The sequence below is a fragment of the Aotus nancymaae genome, unplaced genomic scaffold, assembly GCF_030222135.1.
Source record: "Aotus nancymaae isolate 86718 unplaced genomic scaffold, 86718_ANA_hifiasm-v0.15.2.pri h1tg000064l_1, whole genome shotgun sequence".
Classification (NCBI taxonomy): Eukaryota; Metazoa; Chordata; class Mammalia; order Primates; family Aotidae; genus Aotus; species Aotus nancymaae.
The window spans coordinates 28,684,943-28,699,817 of NW_026988479.1; the positions used below are offsets into that span (position 1 = coordinate 28,684,943).

The 14,875-nt window shown below is 42.7% G+C and overlaps 1 protein-coding gene across 4 annotated transcripts in view; it reads left to right on the plus strand.

The window, feature by feature from the left end:
* GRIA1 (glutamate ionotropic receptor AMPA type subunit 1) overlaps positions 1 to 14,875 on the plus strand; it is a 320,067-nt gene that overhangs the window by 196,080 nt on the left and 109,112 nt on the right. For all 4 annotated transcript variants that reach the window (XM_064366541.1, XM_012460388.3, XM_012459679.3 and 1 more), the window contains exon 8: positions 8,431 to 8,535. In XM_064366541.1, the coding sequence (XP_064222611.1) occupies positions 8,431 to 8,535 (105 nt within the window). The remainder of the gene's footprint in view (positions 1 to 8,430; positions 8,536 to 14,875) is intronic.

Consider the following 14,875-nt stretch of genomic DNA (forward strand, 5'->3'; position numbering starts at 1 on the left):
CTTCTTGCTTCTCAGCTTCTGTTTGCATTTAAGAATAGTTAAAGGGCAGGGATAGAAAATGGCCATGCCCACTCCAATCAATTGGCTATGCAAAACATTCTGAGGTTGAATCCAGATACAACAGAGAGAAGTATAAATATTCAATGAGCGGTATGTCTGCTGTGGAAGCAGGATGAGACAGTGGTACATGTGGGTGTATATTTAACATGCCTGGTTTGAAAGATTCTGGGGGCTTGCCCTCAGCTTCATTGCTCTTTGGGCTCCTGGAGATATCTAGAGGCACATCAAGTCCAGGCTGTGATTCTCAAACTACTAAGGAACAGCACTTTATTTTCGTTCTGATGCCTCCTGAGAGAGAAGCTGTATTTCCAAAGGGACTGGGAGAGGACAGCTGTGCTTGCTGCAACAAAGCATTGGCTGCAATGGCAAGCCAGCCACAGCAAGATTATTTGGCACAAATGTCCCTCAGGACCCACCCTCCCAAACAAAGGGAGTTGACTCTCTTAAGACAGGCTGTACTTTTAAGATGACATTCAGCAGAAGATGAATTTGTGCTCCTCAGGGAGAAGAGGAGCATTTCTGAATGAGAGAGAAATGTAGAGCAAAATGTACAACTATTCCCACTTGTTTGCCAACCACACGTGCACAGCTCTAGCAATTTTCACAACCTGGAGAAAGAGACACAAAAGGAACCTCACCAGCTGTTCCTCAGCCCTGATGAGTGCCTTTCTGTAGAAGAGAATATGTAGGTCTGTCCTTTGGAATGAAGCTAAGCAGGATTTCTGCTAGCGACAGGTGGAACATACTAAGGAGGACCTCCAGCTGCCATTTCTGCCCTCCCCTGGTCCCTGTACAGGGTGGCTCCCAAGTCACTAGGCAGCAACAGCAGACACCAAACAGCTTACAGGGAAAAAATTGCCAAATGGACAGCACCTGCGCCTCCCTTTCCTCCCCCCCACCGCCACCCCAGCTTATTTAAAATGCTCTTCCAGACTCCACAGTCGAGACAGATTCTGTTTGCAATGTGAGGCTGGTTTCAAAAGGTCCCAGAGACTTGCCCTCAGCTTCACAACCCTTCCAACTCCCTTGCCTTTTCCATCTTAATGACATCCTGAAAGGATAGTCTGACGCCACCATGACTGTGATGAAGCATGGGAGGCAATTCAGTGTGGCAGGAAGGGCTCTGAACTGGGAGGCAGGAGAGCTGGACTCCACTTTCAGCTGGACTCCACTTTCAGCTGGGCCCCTAGCTCTCTGGATGACCTTGAAACATTCACTTAGGTCTCCTGCTGCCTTCCTTTTCCTTCCCCATGAAAATGAAGGGGGTGGAGCAACGACCTCAAATCTCATCTGGCTCTGAAAATTCAAAGAGTCTAACGTTTTCTCCTGTGGTCTAACCCACGTCCTTCTGGTTGTAGTGTATACTTAGCACTCTGCTTCTGCCCTCAGTGGGGTTTGAAAGAAAGCAGTTGCCATAGTCAAAAGAATAATGACCTCTTTTGTTTTGTCTTGGAGCCAAGATATGTGTGTGCCTGCCCTTCATCAGCCATTCTTTGAAAACCTGCTGTGTGCCCTGACCTGGGGTCAAGCGCTAAGGACAATAAAAGAAAGCAAGGCTTGCCCTCAAGAAAACTCCTTGCAGTGTCTGTGGAGAAAAAGAGAGGAACAACTATCCCACAAAAACAAAGCAAATAAACAAGTCAGAACATTCTGATCCTAAGATCAGAAGTTCAAATTGATTCTTTTTCCAATCTTTGTTAAGCACCTAGAATGAAAAAAGACACCTTAGAGATTACTGACTTTCCTTTTTCTTCACTTGAAACAGCACTTTGAATGAAACAGCAGACCCAGAGTGGGCAGTGACTCATCCATGGTCATACTGCAGCTTAGTGGCAGAGGCTGGACCAGATCCCAGTCCAGGGCTCCTCTTCCCCAGGCCAGGTCTGTGCTATGGGCCCAGGGGCCCTTGCTTATAAGCTTTGACCTCTGAAGCCTTCCATAAATAGTCATGGCTACCATTCAGCAATGGTTTTTTCTAGATCCATCTCTTGAAATATCCATGTCATTGGGAGCTGTGTAAATCCTGATGGTATCCAGTCTTTGGAACCTGAGGCTTGGAGGCTCAGGTCTCTACTGCCTTCACCTCTGGACTTCGGGTCACATAGTGGGAGAGGACCTGTGGTTTAGCTTGTATTAGAGTGGGGATGTGTATAAGTTAGGCCAAGAGACCCAGCACAGCCTACCTGGAGGGCAAGCATGCTAGGGAGTTAAATTCTGAAAATAATAGTAATAATATGTATCGTGTGTTAAAGGCTTAGCATGTACAAGGCTGTAAACATTTACACATATTATCTCATTGAATCTTTGATATAGCACATAACACCCGAGATAGGTAGTTTTATTAACTGTGCTTTTTAATTGGAGAAACTGAGCTTCAGAGAAGTTATAAACTTCCCTAAGTTCCTACGTTATACAGCTAGCTAGTGGTAAAATTGGGACTCCAACCCACATTTACATGATGCCTTCCTCTGTATGCTTAACTGCTCTGAAGCCTCAAGGACAGAGCCAAACAGGAAAGACACAAGAGCTATGGCCCAGCCCCAGAAGCACATGGCCTTGGGTAATATCTGTGCACACCCACTCCCCTCACCTTGCTGTAATTTCTCTAGCAGCAGAATGAAGATAATCAGCTGCCTGCCTACCCCCTGCCTGCCATCTAGGGAGCCATTCCGAATATTAATGAACCCACATCCTGGAGTCCCTCAGTGCTCCAGGACAGAGGCAGCATATGTCGCCTTCTGGATGGGAGAGTAGACCCAACTCCCCAAGTCGGGCTCTCAACATTAGGGACATCATAGAAATTTGAGGATATGATTTTTAAAAAGATATCTGTAGACTCTTTTCCTTAGAAAAATGCATACATGTACAAACATAATTTCTGCATGACCAGGAGTAGGGAGAACATAGATACTTCTAGAACTCACCCCAGGACTTCAAGTTTAGAATACCTGCCCTAAATAGTAATAGTAATCATCCCTCTTAGTCTTTGTTTTCGCAAACTGCCAGCCAACAATCAAGCATATGGAAGTGAAGGTATGCTCAGAACTTTGCTAGATGGGGCCCGGGGTTGGTTGGACAATGGGGTTTTAAGACACAGTCCTGCCTTTAAAGGCTAACACAGGTGGGCTTATGGTGCTGTGGATGGTCAGAGCAGACTGCTATCACTGAGGAATACAGACATCAGCAAAGCTTTCTGTAGGAGTATGACTGGCCTCTAAATAGGGTGACCACTTTATTACCCAAAATCTGTCATCCAAATGGGAACACTTAGGAGTGAAAGGAAGAGCTACTATCAATCATTCCAGAACAAGAGGACCGAAACTGTCCTGTGTTAGTCCTTGTGCATTGTTATAAAGAAATACCAATGGATAAAGAAAAAAGTTTCATTTTAGCTCACAGCTTTTTAGGCTGTACATGAAGCATACTGCCAGCATCTATTTTTGATGAGGGCCTCAGGAAGTTTCCAATCATGGCAGAGGGTAAAGGAAAAGACAGTATGTCCCATGGTAAGAGAGGGAGTGAGAGAGAGAGGGGAGGAGGTGCCAGGCTCTTTTAAACAACCAGCTCTCATAACTGAGTGAGAACTTATTTATTACCATGGGGAGGGCACCAAGCCGTTCATGAGAGTTCCACCCCCATGACGCAAACACCTCCTACCAGGCACCACCTCCAACCTTCAGGGTCATATTTTAACATGAAACTTGGAGGGGACAAATATCAAAACTATATCATGTTCCAAGCAAACTGAGATGGAGGTAACATAACCCTTAAAGGAAGGGTAAATTTGAACCTGGAGTAAATCGGGTTTTGGAGGTTCTGGATGGGGATGTCAGTGATACCCAGCGTGAGATGAGGTAGAGTGAAGGTACAAGCAAGGACTTGCAGGTGTCACACTGGCCTGTTAGGGTGTTAGGAATAGAAGGACTGGGTTCAACTGTGGCTCCACCCAGCATTATCTGGGAGATCTTGGACTAATTGCTCACCTTTTCCAGACCTGGATTTTCCCATCTGCTAAACAGACATAATCCTCCTAACGCTGCCTCCCTCACTGGCTTGTTGCAGGGCTCACAATTTTAAGAAAGCATCATGCTTGTGTTCTTTTGAACTTCAGGGAAGCTGTATGAGACAGTCAGAGCCAAGATTATTCTTCCCATGACTCAGGTAGGAAAGTGAAGCTTAGAAGGGTTCTGAGATTTGCCGTAGCCAGAGTAGCTAGGATGTGACCAGCAAGGACCTCGCCTACAAGTCTCACAAACAGTGAGCATCCAGGAGGCACAATCCACCTGAAGGCAACTGCAAAGGGGTTACAAAGGGTTACAGAATCCCTGCGTCCAGTGTGACTACTTGGCTGTTTCCTTCAGGTATGCCTTTCAGGATCCAATTAGGGCAGGGGAAAGAAGTCAGTGTTGACATCTGACAAAGATCCTTTGCTTGGCCGAACTTTGGTCAGGCTTCTGAACCTCCTCCTAGGCCCATCTGTGCAATTCTTGTAAAATCCAGTTTTAGCAAAGAACTTGCTAAGTCAGTTTAGCAAGAACCCTGTCCACCACGTCCACCCCCTTCGCCGTGATCATCTTCTACAGCCTCCACCATCCCCTAGGAGATGTTGGATCATCCTGGTCCATCTTCAGCAAGAATCCTCTTAGGCCATTTTATCCAGATTTCCTGTTAACCCCGATGCTTGCTGTTAGTAATTTCCTATCCACTGACCCCCACCCTGCTCCTTGGCTATACTTTCCCATCGGCCCCTGCTCTATTCGGAGTTGAGCCCAATCTCTCTCCCCACTGCAAGACCCCATTGCAGGGGTCTCTATACCTACCACTACGATCCTGAAAAAAGTCTTTACTGTGCTTAACAAGTGTAACTGATTAATTTTTTTCTTCAACGTAGCTCAAATAATAGGACATTAACAAGCATTCTCCCAGCACCAAGCCGGAAAGGAAATGTAGGCTTCAGCCTCTCACTAGCAGCAGATTCTGAGCTGGCACCCAGTACCCTTTACGGGAAGCCCAAGGTTAATTCTCCATCTTCCATGAAGGGAGTTGAGGGCGCCAGGATGGCGACAGGAGTTCCAGGAGTAGGAACCAGGGAGAAGTGCCTGGGCTCCATCAGTCTGACCTCAGTCACCCTCGGGCGGGGGGAGAGGGGGATAAGTGCCCAGATCCCAGAGCTCAGACCTGATGGATGGGGACAGCAGTTTCAAGATACACATTTCTAAGAAGCTTCTTCCTCTGACTCTGAGTCTTTATGCTCCTTGACAAATGGTTTGAGGCTGAGCCATCCTCTTGAACTCTCCTTGTTCTGCTGTCATGGAATGGTGTTTCTGGGATGTCTCTTTCCCATTCTCTGATACTTTGATTTATCTCAGTGCATGTAAGACTTGGCTTCCCCAAATAGACAGTAAGAGCCCTTCAGTTACCCTTGATCTCTCAGTGACCTTACTGTGAATCCTGGAGTCAAGCACCATCAGCTCTGAGTCTCAACAATCTCATCTGTGAAACAGGCAAAATAACCTCTGCTCTGGCTATTCACTGGGTTTCCATGAACATGAAATAAGCAGCTTCTTGTAAGATCACTGTGACAGTGCAAGATGCTCTCAGGTCACTAGAACTGTGCAGGTAGGACCCTTGACCTTAGTAGAAACTGAGGAAGGCAGTAAAGTGACAGCGACATGATCATTCTTTCTTCTGAAAGAGTCTCCTACTCTGAAACAACCTACCAGCCCCAAGGCCCCAATTTTAGATTTTATTTTTCATAATTACCCACTCTACACACCACTGTAGTAGTAATCATTATTATCATCATTCTTATCATCTAAATAATATAAACTATGCTTTGAACACTTATGTCCCAGACAATATGCTAAGTACTTCCTGGAGGAGGAAACCAAGAAACAGATAGGCTGAGCAAGGAACCTGTGGTCATACAGTTAGAATGGGCAGAGCATGCCCTGGGAAGTGCCCAGCAGCAATGGCAGAAAGCAGGTAGAAAACACTACATTGCACATTTTTGTGTTGTCTTCCTGAATCCTACCACAATAGCGTGGGCCTGTGTTTCAGAGAACACTTGGTACCATTAGTGAAAACATCAGAAGTTATCAGAAGCTCCAGATTTTAGACTTGCCTCTGCCACTTGTTAGTCATAAGACTTGAGTATATCACTTTACCGCCCAGAGTTTGGCATCTCCCATGTAAATAAAGATCATAATCTCTAAATGGCATACTTCAGGGGGTTCCTGTGACTAGAGTTGAAATAATATGTGTGCAAGTGTGTCATAAACATGAAGTGTTTAGAAAGTAATGTTAGTATTGAATATCACCATTAGCAACAATAATAACAGCTGGCATTTGTTGAATACTTACCATGCACCAAGCATTGATCAAAAAATATCTCATTTAATCCTTAGAACAACCTTAAGACATAATGAACTCTAACTGGTTCCATTAAACAAATGAGAAACTTAGTCATAGATTATGTACTGTGCCATACTAATATCCCATGTTGATTATTAGTATGAAACTTGAGACTGGGGCAAAAAAGTAGATGCCTATTTGGATTATTAGTGACACTTTCAGTTTGGGCAAATCAGTCTACCATTCAGTCATCTGCACATCTATCCCAGTCTGCTTCTTTGGAATGAGTCACATACCCACCAAACTATCTGGAGCTGGAAATAAGGGAACACTAAAGATGGGTAAGAGATTACTGAGGTGACAAGAAGGTGAAGTTGCTGATGGACACAAATTGCTCCTCTCTTTTATTCACTGTAGTAGAAGCTGTACTTTGTTTTCTCTCTGAAAAGCAAAGATAGCCCAGACATTTATGGAGCTGGGGATTTCTCCAGATTTCATCTAAGAAAGCAAAGCTTGTTATAAAATTTGCTCAGTGCTCTGGGCCTGTCATGACCTCCTCACTGAGACTTCAAACCAGAAGGTGACAAGAGGGTCAGCCTCCAAACAGGAACACACACACACATGCATGCACGCGCACACACACACACACACACACACACACACACAGGCATTCTCTTTCTCTCTCACTCTCAAACACACACAACCCCCAGTTCTTCTTATTCCTTCCAACAACAGAGGAGCTAGCCACTGTCAGAAAAAAGTTATAAAACTCTGCAAAGCTTCCTTTTAAGCTATTTGAAGGGGGAAAAATAAGCAGTGCTGGGTCACAGGGTTGGATTTGTATTTGTAACAGGTAGACACTCACCTCACTGGCCTTAGGCAGGAGGGATCTGAGGACACATGGTGGTTCACTATTAGGGAATGTGGTTGCTTGTATCTGAGCTGATGATACACAGCTAGACTCAGCCTCAGTTTGAGTGGTCTTGGATGACATTATCTGTCACTTACAGAGCAGCAAGCTCAGCCGTAAAGCTCTTGGATCTCCATGGTGACTATTTGACTTTTGATATGAACTTGAAGACAGAAGGCCATGAAAGTTCGATTTGACCCATTTGTGGAGAAGTCTCATGTGGCATATTTGAGGATTCCAATATAATCTTATTTTAACCAACTGAGATTTCTTTAACACCTTGCATTCTCTTGTCTGAACATAATGGGTTCTCCCCAGGTGCTTTAAAGTTTTCACACCACTTTCACATCATCCGTTATCATTTAAGATAAAAAAAGAAAAAGTGGGGGCAGAGATTTTGGAAACTGAAAGCTTAGAGAGCTAAATTGCATGGGCACTTGGCTATTAAGGAGTAAGCTGGGGTTAAATCCAAGTCTTTTGAATATCAAGTATTTTATTCCCTGGACTCAGGAATAAAGAAGAAGAAATTCTTTTTTTTTTTTTATTTTACTTTAGGTTCTGGGGTACATATGCAGGTCATGCAGGGTTGTTGCATAGGTGCATCCATAACCAGGTGGTTTGCTGCCTCTAAGAAGAAATTCTCAAAAGAATTAGGAAGCCATCTCCAAGCATAGGTTAAGACTTTACTCATAAAGCTGGCTTCTTGTCCTGGGTCTTCTGACTCATTGGTGATGGTGCGCCAGTTCATTTCCTTTGCAGGCCCACCACACTTACTTCATCTTCAGATGTGTATGTGAGAAGGGCACTGGTCATGGTGGTCATGTGATGGGAGGCGTTTGATTAGGGACGGTGCAGACATTTCATATTAGTATGCACTCTGGCCCCTTGTTAGTATTTGCCTAAAGAAATAGGTACAAACAATTAGGAGAAAGGTCTCTAATGCATCCTTTGCTACAGGCATGGAATGAAGAGTGTTAGCAAAATACTCAAAGACCTCATCCCATGGAACATTCTTGGGTTCTGAATTTCTATTTCAGTGGAAAAAGCAAACACACATAAATTACATCTTCTGAGTTCACTGCTTACCACTTGGTTTTGTTTTCCAGGTGCGATTTGAAGGTTTGACAGGAAATGTGCAGTTTAATGAGAAAGGACGCCGCACCAACTACACACTCCACGTGATTGAAATGAAACATGACGGCATCCGAAAGGTAAGGGACACCTTTACTTCCATTCTGCAGAGAGGAGAGGGCTGAGCAGGGACTCTGGCCAGAGCTGAGGGCCTGTGAGTCTACCTTTTCTGGACTGGATCTTTGAAGAAACTCAAACACAGACTTTAGACTTGGCTCTGTCACCAACCAGCTGGGACATTGAGCAAGTCTGGTTCTTCCTCTGAGAATCCATTCACTCATCTGCAGAAAATCTCTAAATTTGTCCCAGAATGCTTGTGAAATTCCAAGGTAGAGGAAAGCACTTCTAAAACATAAAGTAATTGATCTGCACAAAATGTCACTGCTATTCCTGAGGGATTCTGAACTAAGAACTTGAGAATGATGATTATTGATGAGGTTACCCATCTTTTCCTAATCTATACTTGATCACATCCACTGTATTATTTATACAAAAGGGTGAAAAATATATATGTTTATGTATGTATATATAACATATAATATGTTTGCATATGAAAAGTCTTAGAATAGCATTCAAATCCTTAGAATAACATTTCAAATTCTACCAGAACCTATGTGCTCTGGTCTCTGCCAATTTCTTCAACCTGAACCGTTGATACTTCCTTCATTTCTCCATTCCAGTCATTCTATTTGTCTTTCACCTCCCTGAATACATCATGTTCTTTCTCATCACTAAGCCTTCACACATGTCTCCTCTGCCTGGGACTCCCTCCCCTCCTCTCCCTCCTCTTGCCTAGCCAATCCCTCCTCAGCCTTCTACACTTTAAGTAAATGTCATCCCCCAGGGAAGCCTTCTCTGGCCTTTCTTGTTATGCCTCAAGAAATCTTCTACTTCTCTGCTCATGGCCTTCATCACATTTCTAATTCCTTTTGGTGGCATAGGATAATGACTGGGAGACATCATACAGCATGGCATAAAGCTGGTAGCGTGCCCTGGATCACAGTGCTGGCTCTGGAATCCTCAACACAGAATCCTTGCTTCATCATTTACTAGTCTGGGATTCTGGATAATCTATTTGAGCTCTTTGTTCCTTAATTCTCTTATCTGATAAGTGGGGATCACCCTAACCATGCCAACCTCATAGGGTCATTGAGAAGATTAAATGATCTAAGAGTGTCAGAAGTTCTAAGTACTGGCCCTGGCCCATTGAAAGTCTTAATCTCTCAGACTTAATGCTCTCTATGCCTCTGCTGTCAAATACCCTTGTCACTAGCTACATGTGGCTATTTAAGTTGAATTTTAAATTAATTACAATTTAAAAGTCAGTTCCTCATGTGACTAGTGGCTACGTGTGGCTAGTGGCTACCACATTAGGCAGCACTAATGTAGAACATTTCCATCACTGCAGAAAGTTCTACTTTAAAGTTCTCTTCGTACACTCTCTGTCCTCACCTGCCCTAAATCCATCTTCTCTGCTCTTGTATCTAGAACTGCGTCTTCTACCTCATAACCAATCTTACCTCATCTCATTGATTAAGGCTATGATAGTTGCCTACTGCTACCATAACAAATTACCACAAACAGTGGCTTAAAACAACACGGATTTATCATCTCACAATTCTGTAGGTCAGAAGTCTAACTTGAATTTCATGGACTAAAATCAAAGTGTTGGCAAGGACATGTTTCTTCCTGGAGGCTCCAGAGGAGAATTTGTTTCTTTGCTTTTTCTGACTTCTTAAAGGCCACATATATTCCTTGGCTCCCACGTTACTGATCCTTCTCCATCTTCAAAACCAGCAATGTTACATCTCTCTGACCCTTCTTCTATCATCACATATTCTCACCAACCACAGCCTTCCGGACCCCATCTCCCATTTCCTACTGGGAGATCTCCTCCTTCAGTAATCAGCTACAGTAGCCTGCCTTAACTTGCACCAGGCAACAAGCAAGGGCATCCTATTTGGCTATGAATGTAGCCACTGAGAGCATATCCACTTTTCAGCAAACTTTTGGCATGGTGGCTGTACATGGACACTCTTTCTGAGGTCAAAAACCCCTGAGAATGATACTTATCTAGAAAGAGTCCAAGTCTGAGTTCATTTTTGTTGTCCCTGTTCTTCTTATTTCTGCTGCTGTAGAAGACATCTGCTAGGTCACTTAGCTCTTATAACCCTCAATTTCCACATCTGTAAAATGGGCACAGATCATATCTGCATTAGTACTTGATCACTGTTCAGTGAATGTTACCTATGATAGTGGTTATTAACAGCTATGGTAAACGTTGAAGAGGTAGCACATGGCTGAAATCTGGAAAACACTGTGGTGGCTTGTTTATTTGTTTCAAAGCATTTAGCAGCTGCTGCTAGTATATTGCCCCTGGATGGAACATCAAATATGTGACTACTTCCCCAGGCCAACTTCCTTTCAGATTCTTTTTTTTTTTTTTTTTTTTTTTTTTTTTTTTTTGAGGCAAGGTCTCACTCTATTGCCCAGGTTGGAGTGCAGTGGAGTTTGCTATAATGTCAATTCCTGGGCTCAGGTTTTGGTCTCCCAAAGTGCAGGGATTACAGGCATGAGCCACTGTGCCCAGCCCCTTCCTTTCAGATTCTGAGAATTGATGGTATCACCCCCTGCCTTGAAGATGAAAATGTAGATTTTGTAGCGTTTTTGTGTAAGGCCTGGAGCAGGCAAGCCTTTTGCTCCTAGATAGAAAATTGTTGACAGTAGACCTGGGCTGATTTTTGGAATCCTCAGAATGGCCTCTTGCCCTCAGGAAAAAAAAAAAAAAAAATATATATATATATATATATATATATATATATATATATATGTATATGTGTATATATATTGCTATTTCCTGGATGGAACAAATTGGCATTTCTACATTATATGTGAGCAGTTATATGTTTGCCATAATTAAAATATGGATGTTGAACTGTTTTCCCCAACTCTAGGGTAGTGGATTAGCTTAAAATATAGCCGGATTATTTTCTACACATTAGCGGTAGACAGGATCTATTGGGGATATAGTGGGGGTGCAACAAGTAAGAACAGAAGCCAGAGACTTCTACCCCATTCCTGTCATTATCCAGCTGTGTGGCTTTCAGCACGTCTCATTGCCTCTCTGGGTCTCTAAGATAAGTGAGAGATGCAGGGCTGTGCAAACTCTAATTCCTTTCAACTCTGGCACCTTAATGTCAGTGCCATCTGTGGCATTTTTACCATCCTCTCCTACTCATATTGTTCCTCTCCTGGCTGGACTTTGACTTCCTCTGTGAAAGTAGAGTTTCCACTGAGGCCTTTGTCAATTGACAAACTGTCCTTTGGTATGAAATTCCTCAGTTGTTACTCCCAGGACCAAAGATCCCAGCCCTTTGAATTGACCCTAATTATTGCACAGAGACTGTTGGGAGACTTTTTATCTCTTCAAGACTTGCTCTTGAAGTGGAGGCACTGTAGCAAGATTAATGGTTCTCAAGCTTCAGCAAATAGAAGAAGTACTGGGAGACCTTATTTAAAATGCAGATTCCTGGGTCCTGGCACCTGGGTACTCTGCTTCTGGAGAATAGAGATGAAGCCTAGGAATCTGTACTCTCTTGAATCCTCCTTTCCAACCTGCAGATTTTCTGGTTGGTGCTCTGAAGCGTTTGATTAAGAATCATTCGCAACTACCAAGGAAAGAAGTTGGAAGTAAAAGAAATATAATATAATATAATATAATATAATTTACAGAAAAAGAAACACTGACAGATTGGTTAGGAGCTTGGGCTTTAGAGGCAGACATGCCAAGATTTTAAGTCTGTACTTTAGTCTTTACTAAGCACATGACCTTGAACAAATTATTTAGCCTCCCTGAATGTCATTACATCATCTCTAAAACGGTGATACTCCTTTGCCTCCAAGGATCGCTGTCAGGATTGAATAAGACAATGACTGTTACGCATTGCCCATAGTAAGGGATTCAGAAAAGTAGCACCTGGCAAGTAGTGGACATTCAGCCCGTGTTTGTTTGCTTGTTTGCACTTTTAAACTCCTTTCTATAGGATACAGGGATTTTACATCAGCATTGCATGTGGGCGAGTCAGGCTGTGTAAGCCTGTGGAATGGATAAATCAGCAAAGAGAAATAACAGAGTACCTTAAAATCCACGAGCAAATGGTTGTGCTTTAGTTTTCAGATCCCAGGGCTGTTTTTAAACTTACCTTCCCAATCACTAAATCTTTTCTTAGAATGTGGGCTTAAACATCCTTTGTTTACGGGGGATCTGCCTTTGAGAAAATCAATTCCTCACATCTGTGGCTTGGGGCTTTTTGCTCAATCAGCCTCCTAGCAAAGTAATTTCTCTGATTTTCAGGAGTGACCTAGTTGTACTGGTTTCAGTGAACATTACATGGCCTTACCTGATTGTGTATAATTAAAAGGAGCAGTTTCTTCCAGATTTAGGGCCTCATAGAAACTCTCCTGATCTTCAGGCTTATGTCCTGTTCACTCATGTGCCAATACATCCTCTAGTTGCCTGGATACAATTTGACATCCCACTGAAATGTGTGTATTCTAAGCATCCATTCATCATCAAGTTTAGGGGCTTCAGATACCAGGATGGGTACTCGCTCTACTAAAACAGGGTCCTTAGGAAATCCCATTTAGAGATACCACTTCACTATGGGGTACTGATTTATGGTCTCTAGCAGAATAAAATATCTTGTCAAAATCTGGTAGAATCACAAATTATAATAAATGTCTGCCCAATGGAGAAGATTAGGGAAAATTCTCTTACATTTTTCATCAGAGAATTGGTATTATTGATTTAACCATCTTTGCCCATCACCATTGTTCCTATAGCAATTTTTAGAATGGGTGAAGGCAACTACTTCTCATTTCAATTTGATTTGAGTGGCCCTGCCCTGCCCCAAGTTTGTTATCTCCACTTCTGACCCTGTGTATAACTAGAATGAAAAGACTGGGCAGGAACCAAGACTAAAGGGGCACAAGTCCTGCTGATATCAAAAGTAATCTTCTAAAGTCCCAAAGAATTTATAGCTTCCCATCCCATATGCTTTTTGGAAGTTTTGCTTTAAATGCTTATACCCAATTTTGAACATACTGAATCACGTTATAGCAACAGATATAGATATAGCATCTCAGATGTAGCCTCAACCCCACCACCTCTCTCCATTTCTACTGCTGAACCCAGAGCCCAGGTCACCTTCCACATACCATGCCCTAGCCTCCTTACCAGTCATGAGTCCTGCTATGTTCTTGTCCCTTTACAAGGCTACTTTTCCACCACAAGAGCTAGAACAATAATTTTCAAATATATAACAGGTCATATGGTTCCTTTCCTTAACACTTTGACTGCCTTCCTGTTGCCAGTAAATATACAACTTGGTTCTCAGAGCCCTTGAAGCTGCTTACTTGTGGCATCAGCCCTCACTCCTCTTTCTGGAACTCGTTTCTCTGCAGTTACACTATCATCTTTGCATTCCTCGAGCATAACTTTACACTTTGCTCAAGTCTTGCATATGCTGTTCCTTTATCTGGCATTTTCTATCACTGTAGTTTCATGTGGTGTGTGTCTCCTTGTCATTCAGGTCTCAGTCCAAGTGAAGCCACCTTGGAAAGGACATCCTTGACCAAGCATTTTTAAAGTCACTGCCACCCACCCCGCACACAGTCACAATTTTCTTTTTATTTTTACTTTTCATGGTGCTTATTCCTTCTAATATATTTTTGTTGGTTGATTGATCTAGATTGAGGTTGGTGAACTCCTCCTACTGGCCAAATTCATCCCATCAGCTATGTTTGTACAGCCCATGAGCTAATAGTTACATTTACATTTTTAAATGGTTGCCTTAAATCAAAAGAAGACTATTTTGTGACATGTGCAAATTATATGAGATTAAAATGTCAGTGTCCATGAAGTTTTTCTGGAACATAGCTGTGCTTATTTGTTTACATATTATCTATATCTGCCTCTGCATTATAACAACAGAGACAAGTAGTGGCAACACAGATTGCATGATCCACAAAGCCAAAGATATCTACTCTCTCGCCCTTTACGATAAAGTTTATCAAACCCCGGTCTGGTATGTATTTTCTTCATACTCCTGTACCTCCTGAATGTTCCAAAATGCCAGCTCTCTAAAAACAAGGACCATATTTGTGTTTTTATTATATTCACAGTGCCTAGAATATACTGACACAGAGTGAGCACAATTGCTTATTACATGAGTGGGCACCTTATCGAATGTTTCTGGGCAATCAGAGAGCACACTGCACTAGCCCGTATTTCCACAGATCTGCCAATAAGTAAGGGAAAAAATATCTACAAATTTAATAAAATAACACCTCAAGCAGAACTCAGATAAAGTTACACATAAACCTATTAACTTAAAATATTTTAAGGTGTTAATTTAGATA